Source organism: Balaenoptera acutorostrata, chromosome 13, assembly GCF_949987535.1.
Source record: "Balaenoptera acutorostrata chromosome 13, mBalAcu1.1, whole genome shotgun sequence".
NCBI lineage: Eukaryota > Metazoa > Chordata > Mammalia > Artiodactyla > Balaenopteridae > Balaenoptera > Balaenoptera acutorostrata.
This window is the reverse complement of record NC_080076.1, coordinates 83,059,998-83,076,395: the sequence shown is the minus strand read 5'-3', so window position 1 is coordinate 83,076,395 and position 16,398 is coordinate 83,059,998. Positions and strand designations below refer to the sequence as shown.

General features: G+C 49.8%; 1 protein-coding gene across 1 annotated transcript; it reads right to left on the bottom strand.

The window, feature by feature from the left end:
* Positions 1-614: 614 nt before the first annotated feature.
* HSPB8 (heat shock protein family B (small) member 8) lies at positions 615-14,751 on the bottom strand. The gene is made up of 3 exons (XM_007189481.3): positions 13,851-14,751; positions 8,040-8,103; positions 615-1,628 (listed from the first exon to the last, which is right to left on the bottom strand). The coding sequence occupies exons 1-3, from the start codon at positions 14,215-14,217 to the stop codon at positions 1,469-1,471; spliced, it is 591 nt and encodes a 196-aa protein (XP_007189543.1). The 5' UTR covers positions 14,218-14,751; the 3' UTR covers positions 615-1,468.
* Between the last annotated feature and the right edge of the window lie 1,647 nt (positions 14,752-16,398).

Sequence of the window (16,398 nt, the reverse complement as noted above, 5' to 3'; positions counted from 1 at the left end):
GCTCCTGGCAGCATCAGTGTGGGGCATCCATGAATTGTTGATTGCCCCTTTCCTCCTTCCTAACAGAACCTTGTTTTTTCAGGCAGCAATGTTCCTGGCCTCAAAGGACAAATCAATATTGATCTAAGCCCAACACGGCATCCCTTTCCCTTTGCCAGGGATTGGCTGCAGCATACACATGTGACCCAGTTTTGGTTAATGAAATAAAAGAAAGAAATCTGCTGAGAGAGAGCTTCTGGGAAAGATGTTACTGATAAAAGAGAAATTTAGACAAAAAGACTTTTTTACCCTTGCCTTCTCTTCCTATACATTGTCATAGGAGGTTGAGATGCTTGGAGCTGCTGCAGCCATCTTGCAAACATGAGGACAGAACTTGTAAACTTGTCAGAGATGGCAGAGGAAAATGATAGACTCTGGGTTCTTGGTGGCACAACAGCTGAAAAAGTAACTCTGAAATCACTCATATCTAAACTTCTTGTAAAGTTAGACAGATATTTATGTCATTTAAGCCACTATGCATTGGGCATTATTATTTGCGGCCACAAGCATCCCTAATTGATGCGGCATATCTAAGTGGTACTGCATTTAGTTCCCATCAAAATGACACACAAGGCTAAGAACATCAGCTCCTTTATTATTATTATTATTACTTACTTTTATTTTCCCCTAAACAACAGCACAATTCAAATAACAATGACACACATGTCCCACCCATATACACAGTACCACTAGTCTGCCTGCCAGGCAGTCTGGCCTTTGCTTGGTTCCTGGTGGAGCTGTCTGGAGACAGCCCCCTGTGTAAAAATCCCGACTTGGACATAGGAGACACAAGAAAGGGGGGACCTTAGCCAGAGAATAAACTAAGGGGCTTCCAGAGTCCTTGGGGAGTGCCAGCTTGGGAACGTGCTACAAATGTCTGGGTGGAGGGCAGAAAGCACTGTTTGTTTTCATGTCGTTGTTGGATAAATCCCATATGGGGATGTAAGACCTATCTATAACCCTGTGTAAACCAGGTCTGCAGAAACACAGTGGTGTGAGCTACTGGGCTCCGTCAACCAAACCCTGGGGCAGGCATGGACACTGGGAGCCCAGAATGGGAACCTGGGTGATGGGGAGGTCCCCAGAGAAAAGCAACTCTTGCATTAGCTGCAAGGTAAGATACAATGTGAAATGTTATGTCCCCTTTTATTTGTTTTGCAGCTGTAGAATGTGCAACATTTTCATCACGATAGAAAAGGTAAAGAAAAAACTCCCAGCATTTTGGCCTAATGCAGCAGAACACGACCTGCCAATTGCGCCATCTTGCGGAAAAACCTACTATTACACTCTCCAGGGAATCTGGTCAATCCACCCTGACCCCCAACATTTCAGTCACACTAAATCTATGAGTTCAGCTAAAGTAATGTATCCTGGAATCAAAGAAGCCCAGGGGTTGGGGAGGGAACAAGGAAGGGCCAAGACTGGGGTCTCAGGTACAAGTGACTTCCTGGCTGTCTTGGGGAAGCTCGTTGTTGAAACTGCTCTCTCCAAATGGTGAGTAAGGGGGGATCTGGGGGGCTTCGATGATCAGCAGGCCTTCTGGGGAAAGCGAGGCGAATACTGTCACAGGATCCACCTCTGCAGGAAGCCTAGGAGAAACACACGATTCATTTATTATTTTTAATATAGCCAGACATTCTCATTTCAAAGAAAATATTTTCGATATTGCCTGGTGGGATTATTATTTTGATAATAATCCCAGCAGGCAAGTTCCACTACTATCCCCAATTTATAGATGAGGAGACTGAGATCAGAGAGGTGAACTGATTTGCCCAAGGTCACACAGCCGGCAAGCAGCAGATGGGAATAAAATTGGAATCCTGGTCTCCAAACTCAGCGTAGCTGATCATGATGCTCCTCTGTCTCCCCAGGCACCAGACTTTTGAAAAAAGGTCCACGGTAGGGAAAGCCAGAAGGTTCAATCCCCATAGATCACCGGTCCAGGCTGGCTCTGACTATTGTAAATGCAGGGGTCTTGATGAAAGACCCAGGAAGTAAGGTGAGCCCATTCTGGTCATGGGCAGGACCCTTCCTGGAGGGGTTGGGGAGTTTTGTTTTGTTTTGTTTTGTTTTTTAATTAATTAATTAATTTATGGTTGTGTTGTGTCTTCGTTTCTGTGCGAGGGCTTTCTCTAGTTGTGTGGCAAGCGGGGGCCACTCTTCATCGCGGTGCGCGGGCCTCTCAGTATCGCGGCCTCTCTTGTTGCGGAGCACAGGCTCCAGACGCGCAGGCTCAGTAATTGTGGCTCACGGGGCCCAGTTGCTCCGCGGCATGTGGGATCCTCCCAGACCAGGGCTCGAACCCGTGTCCCCTGTATTGGCAGGCGGACTCCCAACCACTGCGCCACCAGGGAAGCCCCGGTTGGGGAGTTTTTTGCTGTGAACAGCCACCTGTAGCCACATGAACTTCCTCTACCAGGGAGACTCCTGCCAAATTGAGCCACGGAGATTACCAAGGGGCCTGCAGGGAAGGATGGAAGAGAAAGGGAACTTGGGCAGTTGCCAAGCCAAACTTCTGAAGTAGAGACAAGGCCAAGAGTTTGGACCTCCCTCTCTGGGCTGGGGATGGGCTGACTCTGTTTAACCCCTTGCGCGCCAACCCACAGAACACCTGGGACAATATAACAGGGCAGCCATGGTCCACAAGCATGGACTTTGCAGGCAGGCAGACCTGAGTTCAAATCCTGGTTCTTCCTGACTGTGCGACCTTGGGCTAGTGATCTTGCCTCTCTGAACTTATTTCCTTATAGGAAAAGGGGGTTAAAAATAGCATCTATCTCTTAGGGTGGTGTGAGAATTATGTAGGATAATGAAAGCAAAGGGCTTAGCACAGTGCCTGGCATACAGGAAGTGCTCAGTCAGCCTCACCTTCTACATTATTATTGGAGTCATTGGCCGTACAAGTGAGCATCTTGACAGCTGTGACTTTTTTTTTTTTTTAAATGACTACATTATTTATTTTTTTGGCTGTGTTGGGTCTTCGTTTCTGTGCGAGGGCTTTCTCTAGTTGCGGCAAGTGGGGGCCACTCTTCATCACGGTGCGCAGGCCTCTCACTATTGCGGCCTACCTTGTTGCGGAGCACAGGCTCCAGATGCGCAGGCTCAGTAGCTGTGGCTCACGGGCCCAGTTGCTCCGCGGCATGTGGGATCTTCCCAGTCCAGGGCTCGAACTCGTGTCCCCTGCATTGGCAGGCAGACTCTCAACCACTGCGCCACCAGGGAAGCCCAGCTGTGACTATTTTAGCACAATCACTGACCCATGAAATGTCAGAGCCCGAAAGGATCTCGACTGTCCAGGACGATGCTCTCATGTTACACACGAGGAAACTGAGGCCCCGAGATGGGAAGAGACTTGTTCAAGGGCTCTCACCAGGTGACCTCTATATTGAAACACGTGGTGGGAGAGCTATTCCTCCTCAATCCTCTTGCAGATCTTTCATTTACATCTAAGGGAAAGTCTCAGCTCTGTGTTAACATGCCTTTAACACCTTAGCCTCTATGTCTTGCTATTTTCTCTCTTTTAACAAAGAAAGAGCTAATCTATGACTTAGACCCTCAGGCAGGCAACACTGCCTAGTTAGAATTTAACCACATTTTGCTTTCGTTGGATTTATTTTACAGTTGTCTTCTTCAGTGAACGTTTGACTGATGAGAACTGAACCTTATCAAAAGCGAGTTGATCGAAAAGAAAAAAAGTCGTGAGCAAATAATAGTATGGGAACGTAAGCATAGAAGGCAAAAAATAGTTGAAGATGGTTTGTGAACCACACATTTGGTTTCCCCTAACCAAGTAGCAAGGTCATGGGCTTGGAAGGTGGAGAGACCTGTGTTCAAGTCCCAGACCGGCTCATTATTGGCTATGTGACCTTTGCTGAGTCCCATCATCCTCTGAGCCTCAGTTTTCTCATCCACAAGATGAGCTTAATAATTCCTACTCTAGAGCATCCTCTTTTTTTTAACATCTTTATTGGAGTATAATTGCTTACAATGGTGTGTTAGTTTCTGCTGCATAACAAAGTGAATCAGCTATACATATATGTATATCCCCATATCTCCTCCCTCTTGCGTCTCCCTCCCACCCTCCTTATCCCACCCCTCTAGGTGGTCACAAAGCACCAAGCTGATCTCCCTGTGCTATGCGGCTGCTTCCCACTAGCTATCTATTTTACATTTGGTAGTGTATATATGTCCATGCCACTCTCTCACTTCGTCCCAGCTTACCCTTCCCCCTCCCCATGTCCTTAAGTCCATTCTCTACATCTGAGTCTTTATTCCTGTCCTGCCCCTAGGTTCTTCAGAATCTTTTTTTTTTTTTTAGATTCCATATTATATGTTAGCATACGGTATTTGTTTTTCTCTTTCTGACTTACTTCACTCTGTATGACAGACTCTAGGTCCACCCACCTCACTACAAATAACTCAATTTTGCTTCTTTTTATGGCTGAGTCATTTTCCATTGTATGTATGTGCCACATCTTCTTTATCCATTCATCTGTCAATGGACACTTAGGTTGCTTCCATGTCCTGGCTATTGTAAATAGAGCTGCAATGAACACTGTGGTACATGACTCTTTCTGAATTATAGTTTTCTCAGGGTATACGCCCAGTAGTGGGATTGCTGGGTCATATGGTAGTTCTATTTTTAGTTTTTGAAGGAACCTCCATACTGTTCTCCACAGTGGCTGTATCAATTTACATTCCCACCAACAGTGCAAGAGGGTTCCCTTTTCTCCACACCCTCTCCAGCATTTATTGTTTGTAGATTTTTTGATGATGGCCATTCTGACAGGTGTGAGGTGATACCTCATTGTAATTTTGATTTGCATTTCTCTAATGATTAGTGATGTTGAGCATTCTTTCATGTGTTTGTTGGCAATCTGTATATCTTCTTTGGAGAAATGTCTATTCAGGTCTCTGCCCATTTTTGGATTAGGTTGTTTGTTTTTTTGATATTGAGCTGCATGAGCTGCCTATAAATTTTGGAGATTAATCCTTTGTCAGTTGCTTCACTTGCAAATATTTTCTCCCATTCTGAGGGTTATCTTTTCATCTTGTTCATGGTTATAGCATCCTTTTAAAGATGAAACAAAAGTAAAACTCTACATCTTTTAACATGACTCCTGACACACCACCGGGGTCACTAAATGGCAGATCAGACAGACACCAGGGAAGATGTGGAGCAAAGACACTCAAGTCTGCTTTGGTTCTGGGCATCCTCCATTGATGACTTCCTGCATCCCCTGGCCTCTCACTCCAGTTGGGTGTGGAAAAGCCCCCATCTCCAGGCTTTGCCCTGCACCCAACCTGACTGGCAAATTCCAAGACCTCTCCCTCTCTCCCTCATCCAGTCAAAACGGGGTCTTTCACATGGGGATGGATGTGCTGAGAAGAACTCCTAGCCGTGGCTGAGGCAGACGGCTGGAGCATCCTGTCTGGGAGGATATCTCCAAGGAAGGATCTCAGCCTGGCTGAAGGAGCTTCCCTGTCCTCTAGTGACTGGAGCTTTTCCTGGGAGAGGCAATGAGACCTCTGAGATGGGGCTAGAGCCATCCCAAACCCCAGTCCCACTGCTTGGTGTCTGGAGTCTGGGCAGAGCCAGGAGGTCCCAGGACTCCCAGCTGCTCTTGTGGGATTCCAGCCTTGTGGAATCTTTAATAATTTGAATTCCCATGGGCTGGGCACTGAGTCTGTACACATCCTCTCATTCCCCATCCTGAGGGAAGGAGGGATACAGGAAGAGAAGTTCAGAGCAGTTCAGCATTCTGCTGCAAGTCACCCACTCAGTCATGGAGCTGGGACTCCCTACACGCAGAGGCGAGGTTCAAAAATATTTAACAGCTGGTACAGCTGGACCAGCCAGAATGGATGGATCCATGCCAAAGTGATGGAGGAGGGTCCTGGGGGCCCTTCAGTCGCTGGAACGCGGGGAGGCTTGGAGGGTCCAGGGACAGGGTTGGGATGGCTCGTTGACTAAGGAGAGCCTCTGGGGGGCTTCTGGCCGTGTTAGTCCAGCGTCCTAACAACCGGCCCGGCTCAGCTGCTGAGCCTCCAGCAGCTTTAGGCAGTTCTATCTGGTCAAGTAACTCCCAGCAAGCTGTCTTCCCGGAGGCCTCGGAGATGGTGAGATCCATGGAAATGGCTGTCTTTTAGAGATGATGAATTTGCTGACTTCTTTCCGGCTCAGTCCCTTTCACAGCTTTGCCCTGTCTGTGACTCCATCCTGAGACCTTATTTCAGTCTCTTAAAAGAAACATCAGGGCTTCCCTGGTGGCGCAGTGGTTAAGAATCCGCCTGCCAATGCAGGGGACACGGGTTCGAGCTCTGGTCCGGGAAGATCCCACATGCCATGGAGCAACTAAGCCCGTGCACCACAACTACTGAGCCTGCGCTCTAGAACCCATGAGCCGCAACTATGGAAGCCCGCGAGCCACAACTACTGAAGCCTACGCGCCTAGAGCCCGTGCTCCGCAACAAGAGAAGCCACTGCAGTGAGAAGCCCACGCACCACAATGAAGAGTAGCCCCGCTCGCCACAACTAGAGAAAGTCCGCACACAGCAACGAAGACCCAACAGAGTCAAAAATAATAAATAAATTAAATAATTTATTAAAAACAAAAAAAGAAAGAGAGAAACATCAGCTCCCTCCCTCCCTCTCTCCCCCCTCAGCAATGTTTGTTCCTGCTGGCTGTAGTACTAGGGAAAGGTGTGGGTCTTGGGGATGGCAGGCGAGCCAGGGAGCGTGGAGAAGAACAGTTTGGCGTTTGCCCTATCAGGAAGTGGCTGCAGCCTTTTAAGTACTCCAGAGGCGCCCGGTGGGTTAGGAATGGGCACATGGCAGGAGAGACAGGACTACAGAATCCTAAAGCTGAAAGCAGCCTCAGAATTCGGCTTGTGCAATCTCTCCAGACACAGGAGATCTTTGCCAGGGCGAGGGGAGGAGTTAAGATTCAATAACAACAACAATAATAGTAACAACAAACCACCACTTATGGGGACCTGCTGTGTGCCCATCACAGTGCAGTGATCTCATTCCCTTTTCAGCTGGTAACTCGGCAAGGCTGGAATCAGCATCCATCCCTTTTACAGGTGAGGAAAGGGCATTCCTTGCTCAAGGAATGAACACGGTGAACTCAGAGTTCAAAGGTCTGTTTGGGCTGTTCTAAATGCTAATTTTAAGGACCTTGGGTATGTCCTTTCACTTCTGGGAGATTTAGTTTCCCCATAATACAAGGAGGGTAATGTCTCTTTTCCCCACTGCATACCTTTGCTGCAAAGGTGAAATGGGACTGGGAGAAGACTTTGGAGCCAGCAGTGCGCATAGCGGAAGGATGCTGATTAGGGGGGAGGTAAGTCTCTTCTCGCTACAGTTGTTGCCATCAGGGCCTCAGTGTGGCTTTGACTCATTGGCTCAGCCTGCTGGTCTTCCTGCTGCTTGCATAATCCCCCGGCCTCAGCCCTTCTCACTCCCCTCAGCAAAACTGGCCTTTCCTTTGTCCCAATCTCTCAGCCTGAAAACCCCTCTGATGACAGCAGGACAGCTTCCAGCCTAATTCATATGGCTGCTCTAGGGGAGGCGCGCGTTCTCCTGGCCACGGGAGACTTAGAGCAAGCAGCCTTCAAAAGATTCTGTTTGGGAATTTGGGGCACCATATCACATGGGTGGGTGAGTGCCCCGATTTTCGTGGAATTGTGGACAAGTCATTTTGCCTTTCCTATTCTCGGATTCTTCATCTACAAAATGAGATTGTTAATCCCACCCCACGGGGCACTGAGCAGATGACTTGGCACAATCTACGCGCCCCCATTTCTGGGAACCTATTGCACGTTTGCTGTGATACCTTCTCCCCTTTAGGTGCAAGGGTTCAATTCCCTGCCCCGGGGGCAGGGGGGTGTATCTTGAAGTAGAGATGCCCAAGAGGGAGAGACCCCAGGTCTCAGGTCCCAGGCGTCCCCACTTCCACTCCAATCCTACCCTGAAATCCAACTGCCAGGTTACTTACTGGATTTTCTTTGTGAAGTTCTTGGAAACAATGCCACCTTCTTGCTGCTTCTCTTCATGTTTACCTGGAAGGGAGAAGAAAGCCATGTGTCAGCGGCTATGTCCCTCGGGCATCATTCAGGACTCAGGCTCAGATGTAAAACCTGCCCCGGCCTCGCTGTGTGGCTCAGGGCTTGGTCTAGAGGCTCCAGTTGTCTGAGCCTCTGGTCCCTCATCTGCTAAGTGGACCCACTTGATACCACCTCCCAGGCTGTCGTGAAGATGCAGTAAGACAACAGGCAGGTCAGGAGGCCTTGACCGTGGTTTGTAGATGATTATGCGTTAGACTTAGGAAATCACAGTCTATCTCCTGTCTTCTAAGATGTGGCACGGCATCTTCGAAGCCTTGCGTCTCACCCCTCTCTCCTAACCATCCAGGAGACCCCTGAGGCCAACATCCCAGAATGGGTGAGAGGAAAAAAGTGGGGCTAGTTTGCCACCCAGCTGGCTTTATAATGCACAGAGCCCTTTCCCAGCTCTGAGGATGGGCCTCTTTCTCCCTCAGTTACTGATGTGAAAACTGAGGCCCAGGGATGGGTCTAAGGGCACCCAGCAAGTGCATGGCAGCCCCAGTCTCAGAACCAACTCCTGGAATCGAAGCCGAGGGCTGGGGTCCGATGCCCCTCCGCCTGTTCCAGCTTCTAGTTAGTTATTTGGGCCCCATTATCTGTACTGAGTCCTGAAAGAACTGCCTGGAAATAATGCTCCAACCTGCTAAAAAAAACACAACACCCAAAGGGGGCTTTCCCTGAGAAATGACACATTAGTCACCACGGATGTGAAATTCCACCCACCCCTCCTCCTCCAGGCTGGCAGGCGAGGGCTTTTTTTTCTTTCCTTAGGAAGGAAAAATATGAAATTACAAGAAGGCTTAGGCGCAAACTGGCTGTCGTCTGCAATTTATGTAACAAATTCTGAGCCCACTGGCCCATCCCCACTTTTTCTTTTTTTTAAATGGGGAGAGTATCTCTAATTTCTCTTTAAACAAATCGGATTAGCACCTGGCAGAGCCATTAGGCTCCTATTATTACTCGTTCCTCAGTTGTGGTGCTACATTCCAGGGCCAAGAACCCTCATTTACCCATGGGCATCCTTCCGAGGGGCTTTGGAACCTAGACTGTAAATAACCTTGTGTAGTATGGTGTCTTACTGCAGTCAAGATTTTAAGCTGATAATTTATAGGTGATTACATTATTCATGACCTTTTTATTATTCACGATTCCTTTATTAATAACTTGTTTTCTGATTACAAGATAACGCATGTGTATGTTTGAAAATGTAGAAAAGAAAGAAAAAAAAATCAAAACCCTCCATCATTCCATCACCCCAAGGAAACCACATTTTTGTATATGTTCCAGACTTTTCTATGTTACTTAGAAATGCATACATGTTATATAGTATAGACGTATATCACCCGTTTTATCAAATGAGATCATATTGTATGTTACACCTGAAACTTGTTTTTCTCTCTTACTGACGCGTTATAATTATTTTTCTACATTATAGCAAATATTCACTGCCAACCTGACTTTTAATGGCTGCAGGGAGATATAAGTTCATTTAGCCAATCCCCGGCTTTGGGGCACTGAGAGGGTTTCTGATATCAGAAAGAACCTCACACTGTACTGAACATTCTTGTAGCTAGATCTTCACACCCGGCCTCATGACTTCCTAGGATAAATTCCAAGTTCTAGAATTTCGAAGCCTTGCTCTATATGTTGCTAAATTTCCCTTAGGAAAGGCTGCATGAACGTAGTCTTCCACCAGCTGGGCGGAAAGGGGTACATTTACAGGAATTCGTTTTTCAACGGGAGTGTCTGCCTAACCAGAACATACTATTCTGCCAACGTGCTGCCTCTTGAAGCTCAGAGAGTTTATTCTGACCTGCCAAGTCCGTGACCACCAGCTGACCAGCTCTGATACAGGCCTGTGGCCAAAGGAACACTGTCTGTCCCCTGGTCCCCTTCCGAAAGCCTGGGCCTCCGGAGACCTGCTTCCCCTGGGGACAGGCCAGTGCCTCTGACTCAGCCCTTTTGCACACTTGGTGTCCTGGCAATAATAAATGATAATGATGGTGATGGTCAGAATAATAATAGCAAACTCTTATATTGCGGCGCTTCCTTGGTGTCCGCCGCTGTTCTAAGCACCTTACCGATATCAACTGTTCATTTTTCACAAAAACCTTAGAAAGCAGGTACTTTTATTATTACCATTTTGTGGATGGGGAAATGGAAGTTCAGAGAGGTTAAGTGATGTGCCCCAGGTCACACAGCTTGGAAGTGCTGGAGCAAAGACTCCAAGGCAGGGATGTGGGTTGGGGATTGGAGTCCCTGCTCTGACATTTCCCAGCACATCTCTCTTCTTCTCTACAATGGCGATGACAACAACTTCCTAGGAGCCGATGAGTCACAGAATTGCTTTGAAAGTTGTAAAAATACCATGTGAAGGTGAATGCTTGTGGTTTATTTTGATACTGGGGGAAAAAAACTGATCCTCAGAAGCTAAACCTCTCCGTCCATGCTCTGAAAATAGGTACTGGGGTTGTGGGGGAGGATCTCTAAGCAAAGGCAGCTCCGTAAAGGGGGGCTTGGGGGAGGGGGTTAAGCTGGGTGAAAGAGGGTTTTGCTAGGAGGCCCCTGCTGAAGGTTAATTTGCATGTTATTTGGATATCTATTTACTGGGGCAGTTTAAGGATTATGACTGATTTTTAATTTCTTATTTTGCTTTCCTGTCTACATTTTCTACCATGGAAATATTTTATGCTGGTAAACAAAAAAGCAATTATTATGAAAAAAACAAAAAAAACGAACCCATCTGGAGGCCAGGGGAAGCTAGAGGTCCCTCACAGCCACCGAGAAATGTAGGTGCCAAGAAGCCGCATCAGCACTTCGGGGAAAGCCATTGGCCCAGCTGAAGAAAGAAGGTGCTGTTTCCAGGGGAGGCAGAGGCCCTGGGATTAAGGATAGGGGGTGGAATAAAGCCTCTGGCTTTCCAGTCCCTTCCTCGGCCAGGGCCTGGGCCAGCGGCCCATGAAGAGAACATTTCTTGGCTGGTGGCTGCAGGGTGGGGGAGGGGTATATGTGAGGCATGATGGAAACCATCTAGTCCAGCATTTTCCAAACACTTCCCTGGGCCTAGACACTCATCTGTGGTCAGATAAGACAGGGCTACCTCTCAGAGATTCATAAACGCCATTAGCAAATTCAAGGCTCTGATAAGTCCTGCAGTGAGGAAACCTGCATTTATCAGATGCCCAGTGATATCTTAAAACACACCATTTGGCAAATACTGACCTAGTCCAACTCCTCATAAGACCAAGGGTAAAGCTGAGGCCCAAGAGGTGGTAGGATTTGTCCCAGGCCACTCAATTAGAAGCAGATCCAGCCATCCTGACTCGGAACTATCTAAGCAGGTCTGGCTTTGAATTTCAGACCTTGCCATGGAGAAGCAGATGATCTCAGGTGACTTAGTCTCTCTGGGCCTCAGTTTCCTCATCTGTAAAATGGGTGCAACAAACCTACGCATATTTCCTTGGAAGTCCATGTGAGGAACCAGTGAACCAACATATGGCTGCGTTTAGCACAGTGCCCTACACAAACAGCTTGAGGAAGAATGGGTGTGTCACTAAGTGAGGTAGGATGGGAGACTGATCTGACTTCCCACGTCCCTTGAAAGTTGCTTTTTAAACGGAGCCCCTGATAATCGATTTGATTTTTTAAATCCCTGTTATAAAAATCTCTGGATGTATTCTTGGGGGATTTGGATTCTGTCAAGCCGACGTTGCTAAGTGCACATCTGTGAGGCATTTTCAACCTGAAAACGCTTTGTCTGTCTTTGTCTTATTTAAGCCCCCAATGACCCCATTTTACAGATGTGGAAGCTGAGGCTCTGTGACCCACTCGAAGCCTCTGGGTTAGTAAGGTACTCAGCTGCGATCTCAGCCTGGAGCTGCCAGACCCCACCTAGAAAGGAGGATGGAGGAAAAAGCTCTCCAGGCTGGACAGAGTTCTCCTGGAGGGGCCACAGGGCATGGGACACCCTCCACCCTGGGGTGGAAGCCTCTGGAACCCTAATTAAAACAAAGACAGGAGAAGCAGTGATAATAATCACCTTGTTTGCAGAGTGCCGGGCAGACACTAGTATTAGCTCCATTTTACAGACAGTCTGCATTTGTTATCATGGATTGTCTGCCCATATTTAATCTTCCCTACAGCCTTGCAAGGTGGATGTTATTATGATCTCCACTCTTCAGATGGGGAAGCCGAGGCTCAGAGCAGTGAAAAGACTTTCTTGTCCATACCCATTCAGAGATTGAACAGCGGTGGTGGGATATGAACCCGGGTCTCAAAGAACATCTAGCATTTATGTATGTATGTATGTATGTTTTGGGGCCTTAGCGTTCTAGTAACATCAAAACAATGCCGATCCCTTGTGTTCTAGGCACTATGTACACACTTTACATGCGTCATCTAAGACAAAAATCCTTAGGCCGTGTAGCCATTTGAACCCCAATTTCCACATAAGGAAACAAAGCCCAGAGAAATGGCTTAAGGCGTCTGGCGCCCTGGCCATCTCCCTCCACCCACATAAGGCCCCAGAATGCCGCCTGGCCCACCACACCCTCCGGAGCCTCTGATGTTTATAATTCTGCCCTGGGAGCCTTTGAAACTCCCCCTGAAGGCTGCTCTGCTGGGGCTAGTCCCTACCCAGCCTGTTTGCAATGGCTTTTGTTGATTTTCCAGCCGGTAGAGCCCGCCAGGAACATGCTTTTTAATGGAACATTAATTGGGAGGGAAGGGACAGAGAGCTTTTCCCCTGCTGCCCTGCTTTGCAGGGACTGAGTGTCCATTTCCTCTTTCCTCTTCCCCAAAACGTTCCCTCTCCCAGGCTGGGATGTGGGCAGGCCCCGACTCGGCCTGCTGCTAACTCACGGCGTGACCTTGGACGAGTGCCCACCTGGGCCTTAGCCTCCTCAGCTGCAAAATGGGACTAGCCACCTCTGCTTCTCAGGGCTGGAGTGAGGATTATTTGAGAGCAGGAATATAAAAGATGTAGCCCTTGGCACCTGGTAGGTGCTCAACAAATTGTCAATTTGCTTCTGGCCTCCCAATTCCCAGACAGCCGGGGGTGGAATCCTTGGTGGTCTTAGGTGGGTTACTTTAACCTCTCTGTGCCTCAGTTTCCTCATCTGTAAAAAAGAGGAGACAGGCCCTGCCCCTTCTGCTTGTGTTCATTGAGATGCCACAGGTAAAGCTCTGAGCACGGTGCCTGGCAGACCGTAAGCGCTCAACCAGGGTTACCACATCGTAGCCTTATAATGACAATTATGCCTCAGTTTCCTCATCTGGGACAAGGGAAACCTGAGCTAGTTACTAACACTATCATTACACAGCATCAAACACCCCCTTCTGGACTGTGTCGTGATGCTTGGGTGCGTGAACCTCACTTCTTCTTTGGCTTTTTACTCCTGTATCTGTTAAACTTATTCTTTATATTAAATTCTCTCTGTTAGGACAGACATGCAACGTGGTTTCTATTCCCCTGCCTATTGGCTGGCTGATGCAGCACCCAAAGGCCCCAGCAGCTGAGTCAGGTTAAAAATCCCCCTAGGAACTGGAAGAGGAGAGCTTTTCTGCAAAGAGAACTTTTATGGGCTGCATTCCAGAGCCCTGAAGTCACCTGTGTCATGCGACCACAGCGTCCCCTCCAAAGGAGCGTTCTCTTGGCTCTGCCGGGTCTGAGGTCTACACCCCCTCCCCTGCCCCCCACTCACCAGACACCTCCACGTATCCGTCCTTGGTCTTTACCATCAGCTCCTCCGGCTTAAAGCTGTGCACATTGACACACACTTTCCAGGGCTCCCCGGGGAAGGGGGGCGGGCTCCTGCCCTCGGCAGGCACCCCAAATCTGGCCACAGCGGAGGGCCCCCGGGGCACCATGCCCGACCTCAGGGTCCCCGGCCAGGCGGAGGAGAGTCGAGGCAGGGCCCAGTCGGGCCAAGAGGCAGTCAAGTCGTCGGGGAAGGGGTCCATGCCGAAGCCATCATCCAGCAGGCGGGAGGACAGGGATGAGTCCCGGAAGGGGTCCCGGCGCCGGCGGCTCGTGTAATGGCAGGGGAAGGGCATCTGACCGTCAGCCATGGCGGCCGCTGAGCTGGAGGGGAAACAGAGGCTCAGAGAGAGGGAGCCACCTGCCCAAGGTCACACAGCAAGGTGATGTGGGTGCACTGGCCTTCCAAGCTTATTCTTCAGCTTCGGAAAATGCCACTGCCAAGGACGGAGGCACACACCAGGCTGGGGTCCCAGCCCCGCAAGACTCTCCAGCCACCGAAGGCGACCCTTGGCTGGTGCAGCAGAATTCTCAAGGTCCCCTCTCCACACAGCCTCACCGGAGATCAGCCAGCCACCGTCTGCCCAGGCCGTCCAGGCTCTCAGCCAGAGCCGCGGAGTGGAGCGGAGAGCTTAATAAGCCAGGAACGCAGGTCTAGAAACTTCTTGCTTCTCCTGGGCTGGGTGCCTTCTATTTATTCCTGCTTGGGGCTGGAGGCGGGTTCTGCAAGCACCTCCTGTCACAGGAGTATTCAGAGGTGATGAACCAGCCCCAGAGAATCCGCGGAGGGGACAGCTGGGCTCCCGGGGGGCCGGGAGGGGCCTTCGCGGCCAAGTTCTGCCAGCCTCTCCGGACTCTCCTCCCCCAGCTCGGCTGGGCTCAGCTCCGCCCTCCCTCCCGCTCCCTTCCCCCCAGAGCCTGCCCGCCCCTAGCGGGGCACTAAGGCCTGGCTATTAATAACCCTCGCCTGGCTGAGGGCTCAGATCACCCTCCTGAAATACCCTCTCCAGAGCCTGCAGCATCCTGCCTCCCCACTGGGGACCCGCGGAAGGCGAGGAGAGAGACGGGAGCCAGCGGATTGGAAGGCAGGTGACCCTGGGGTGCAATGCCCCCTTCCAAGCCTCCAGCATCCTCAAGCTCTCAGAGCTTGCCTTCTGTGCCTTCTGAGGGGCGTAACATTCCTCCCCAGGTGGCTCTGAGCTGTCAGCTTTCCCACCTGTGAAATGGATGTAATAGTAGCCTCCTCAGGGATGTATCATAAGTCATCCTCCTTAAGCATTTAGCAAACCATCACTTCTATATTTTCAATGTTGATTCTCAATTACATAACGCTTGCTACATGCCAGGCCCTGTTGCAAATGCTTCACAAACATTAGCTTTGCTTCATCCTCACCAACAATCCCGTGAGGTAAGAGTAGTGCGATGATCCCCATTCTACAGATGAGGAAACTGTCATAGGAAGGGTTATCCAGTGGTAGCTTCTATTATGATGATGACAGTTAATAATGATAATTATCCAAAGGTGCTCTATTTAGGCAGAGTGTCTGGTCTGGAATTCCAAGCCCGGAGAGGACCTATTTTCTAGACTTCCCTGCCCCTCCCAGGTAGCTCAGAGAATGAGTCTGTAAATTGTCCTTTAACCTAAAGGCCCCTCGAGCTTGGGTTCATCTTTCATCTGTCCCCAGCAGGTGTGCAGTTTGGGGCATGCTATGCTCCCTCTATGGGCTTAGGGTCGGGACCCTGCCTTCCTCGTGGGCTGGGGTGGTTTTGGGGGTGTTTTAAGGAATTCAGTGAGTCATCGGTTGAGATATCGGTTTGGTATTAAGCAGGGCGCACATGAGGCAGTTTGCTAAAAATAATAGTATGGAAGGTGACAACACCACCATCGTTTACTGTTCCCCGCATACCTGCCACGGCGGTGAGCAGTTGCTGCCGTTATCGCCCTGAACCCTCACAACAGCAGTGTGGGCGTTGCCACCATGCCCATCCTGCAGGTGAGGAAACAGGCGCAGAGCGTGGCCTGTGCGCACCGCTGGGGGGCGGCAGGGCCTGGGTGGGAACCTGCAAGTCTGGGCTGAGCTGACCGACCCAGACCCCGCTGCCTGCTCCTGGGGCCGAGAGGGGAAGATGGAGACGCCCCCATCCCAAGTGACTGGGGTGAGATCATCGTGCTGGAAGCTTCAGGCTGACGTCACGTTGGGCACCGAGGCCTCAGCTCTCTCTGTAATTACAGTGGGGCGAGGCCGGCTGGGTGTGGAGCCAGGAATGGGGAGAATCGCTGCATGACACACAGAAGAAAGCTGGCCCTGCCTGCGACCTGGGCAGGGGCGGGAGAGGTTTCCGAGCAGGGGTGGGGGGTGGGTGGCTCCTCCCGAGGGAGTGAGTTTGTGTGTGGACTGGAGTGGGTGTAGTGTTGTGTGTTTGTTTCCCGCGTGGGTGGGGCAGTGTTCGCCTTCCTAAGGGCGAGTCTGCGGGTGGGTGTGTTCTAGAAG

Coding starts and splice junctions, on each gene's coding strand:
- HSPB8 (XM_007189481.3), bottom strand. CDS start 14,217: ATGGCTGACGGTCAGATGCCCTTCCCCTGCCATTACACGAGCCGCCGG. Junction 8,104..13,850: donor CGGATACGTGGAGGTGTCTG/GTGAGTGGGGGG, acceptor TCTCCCTTCCAG/GTAAACATGAAGAGAAGCAG. Junction 1,629..8,039: donor AACTTCACAAAGAAAATCCA/GTAAGTAACCTG, acceptor TGTTTCTCCTAG/GCTTCCTGCAGAGGTGGATC.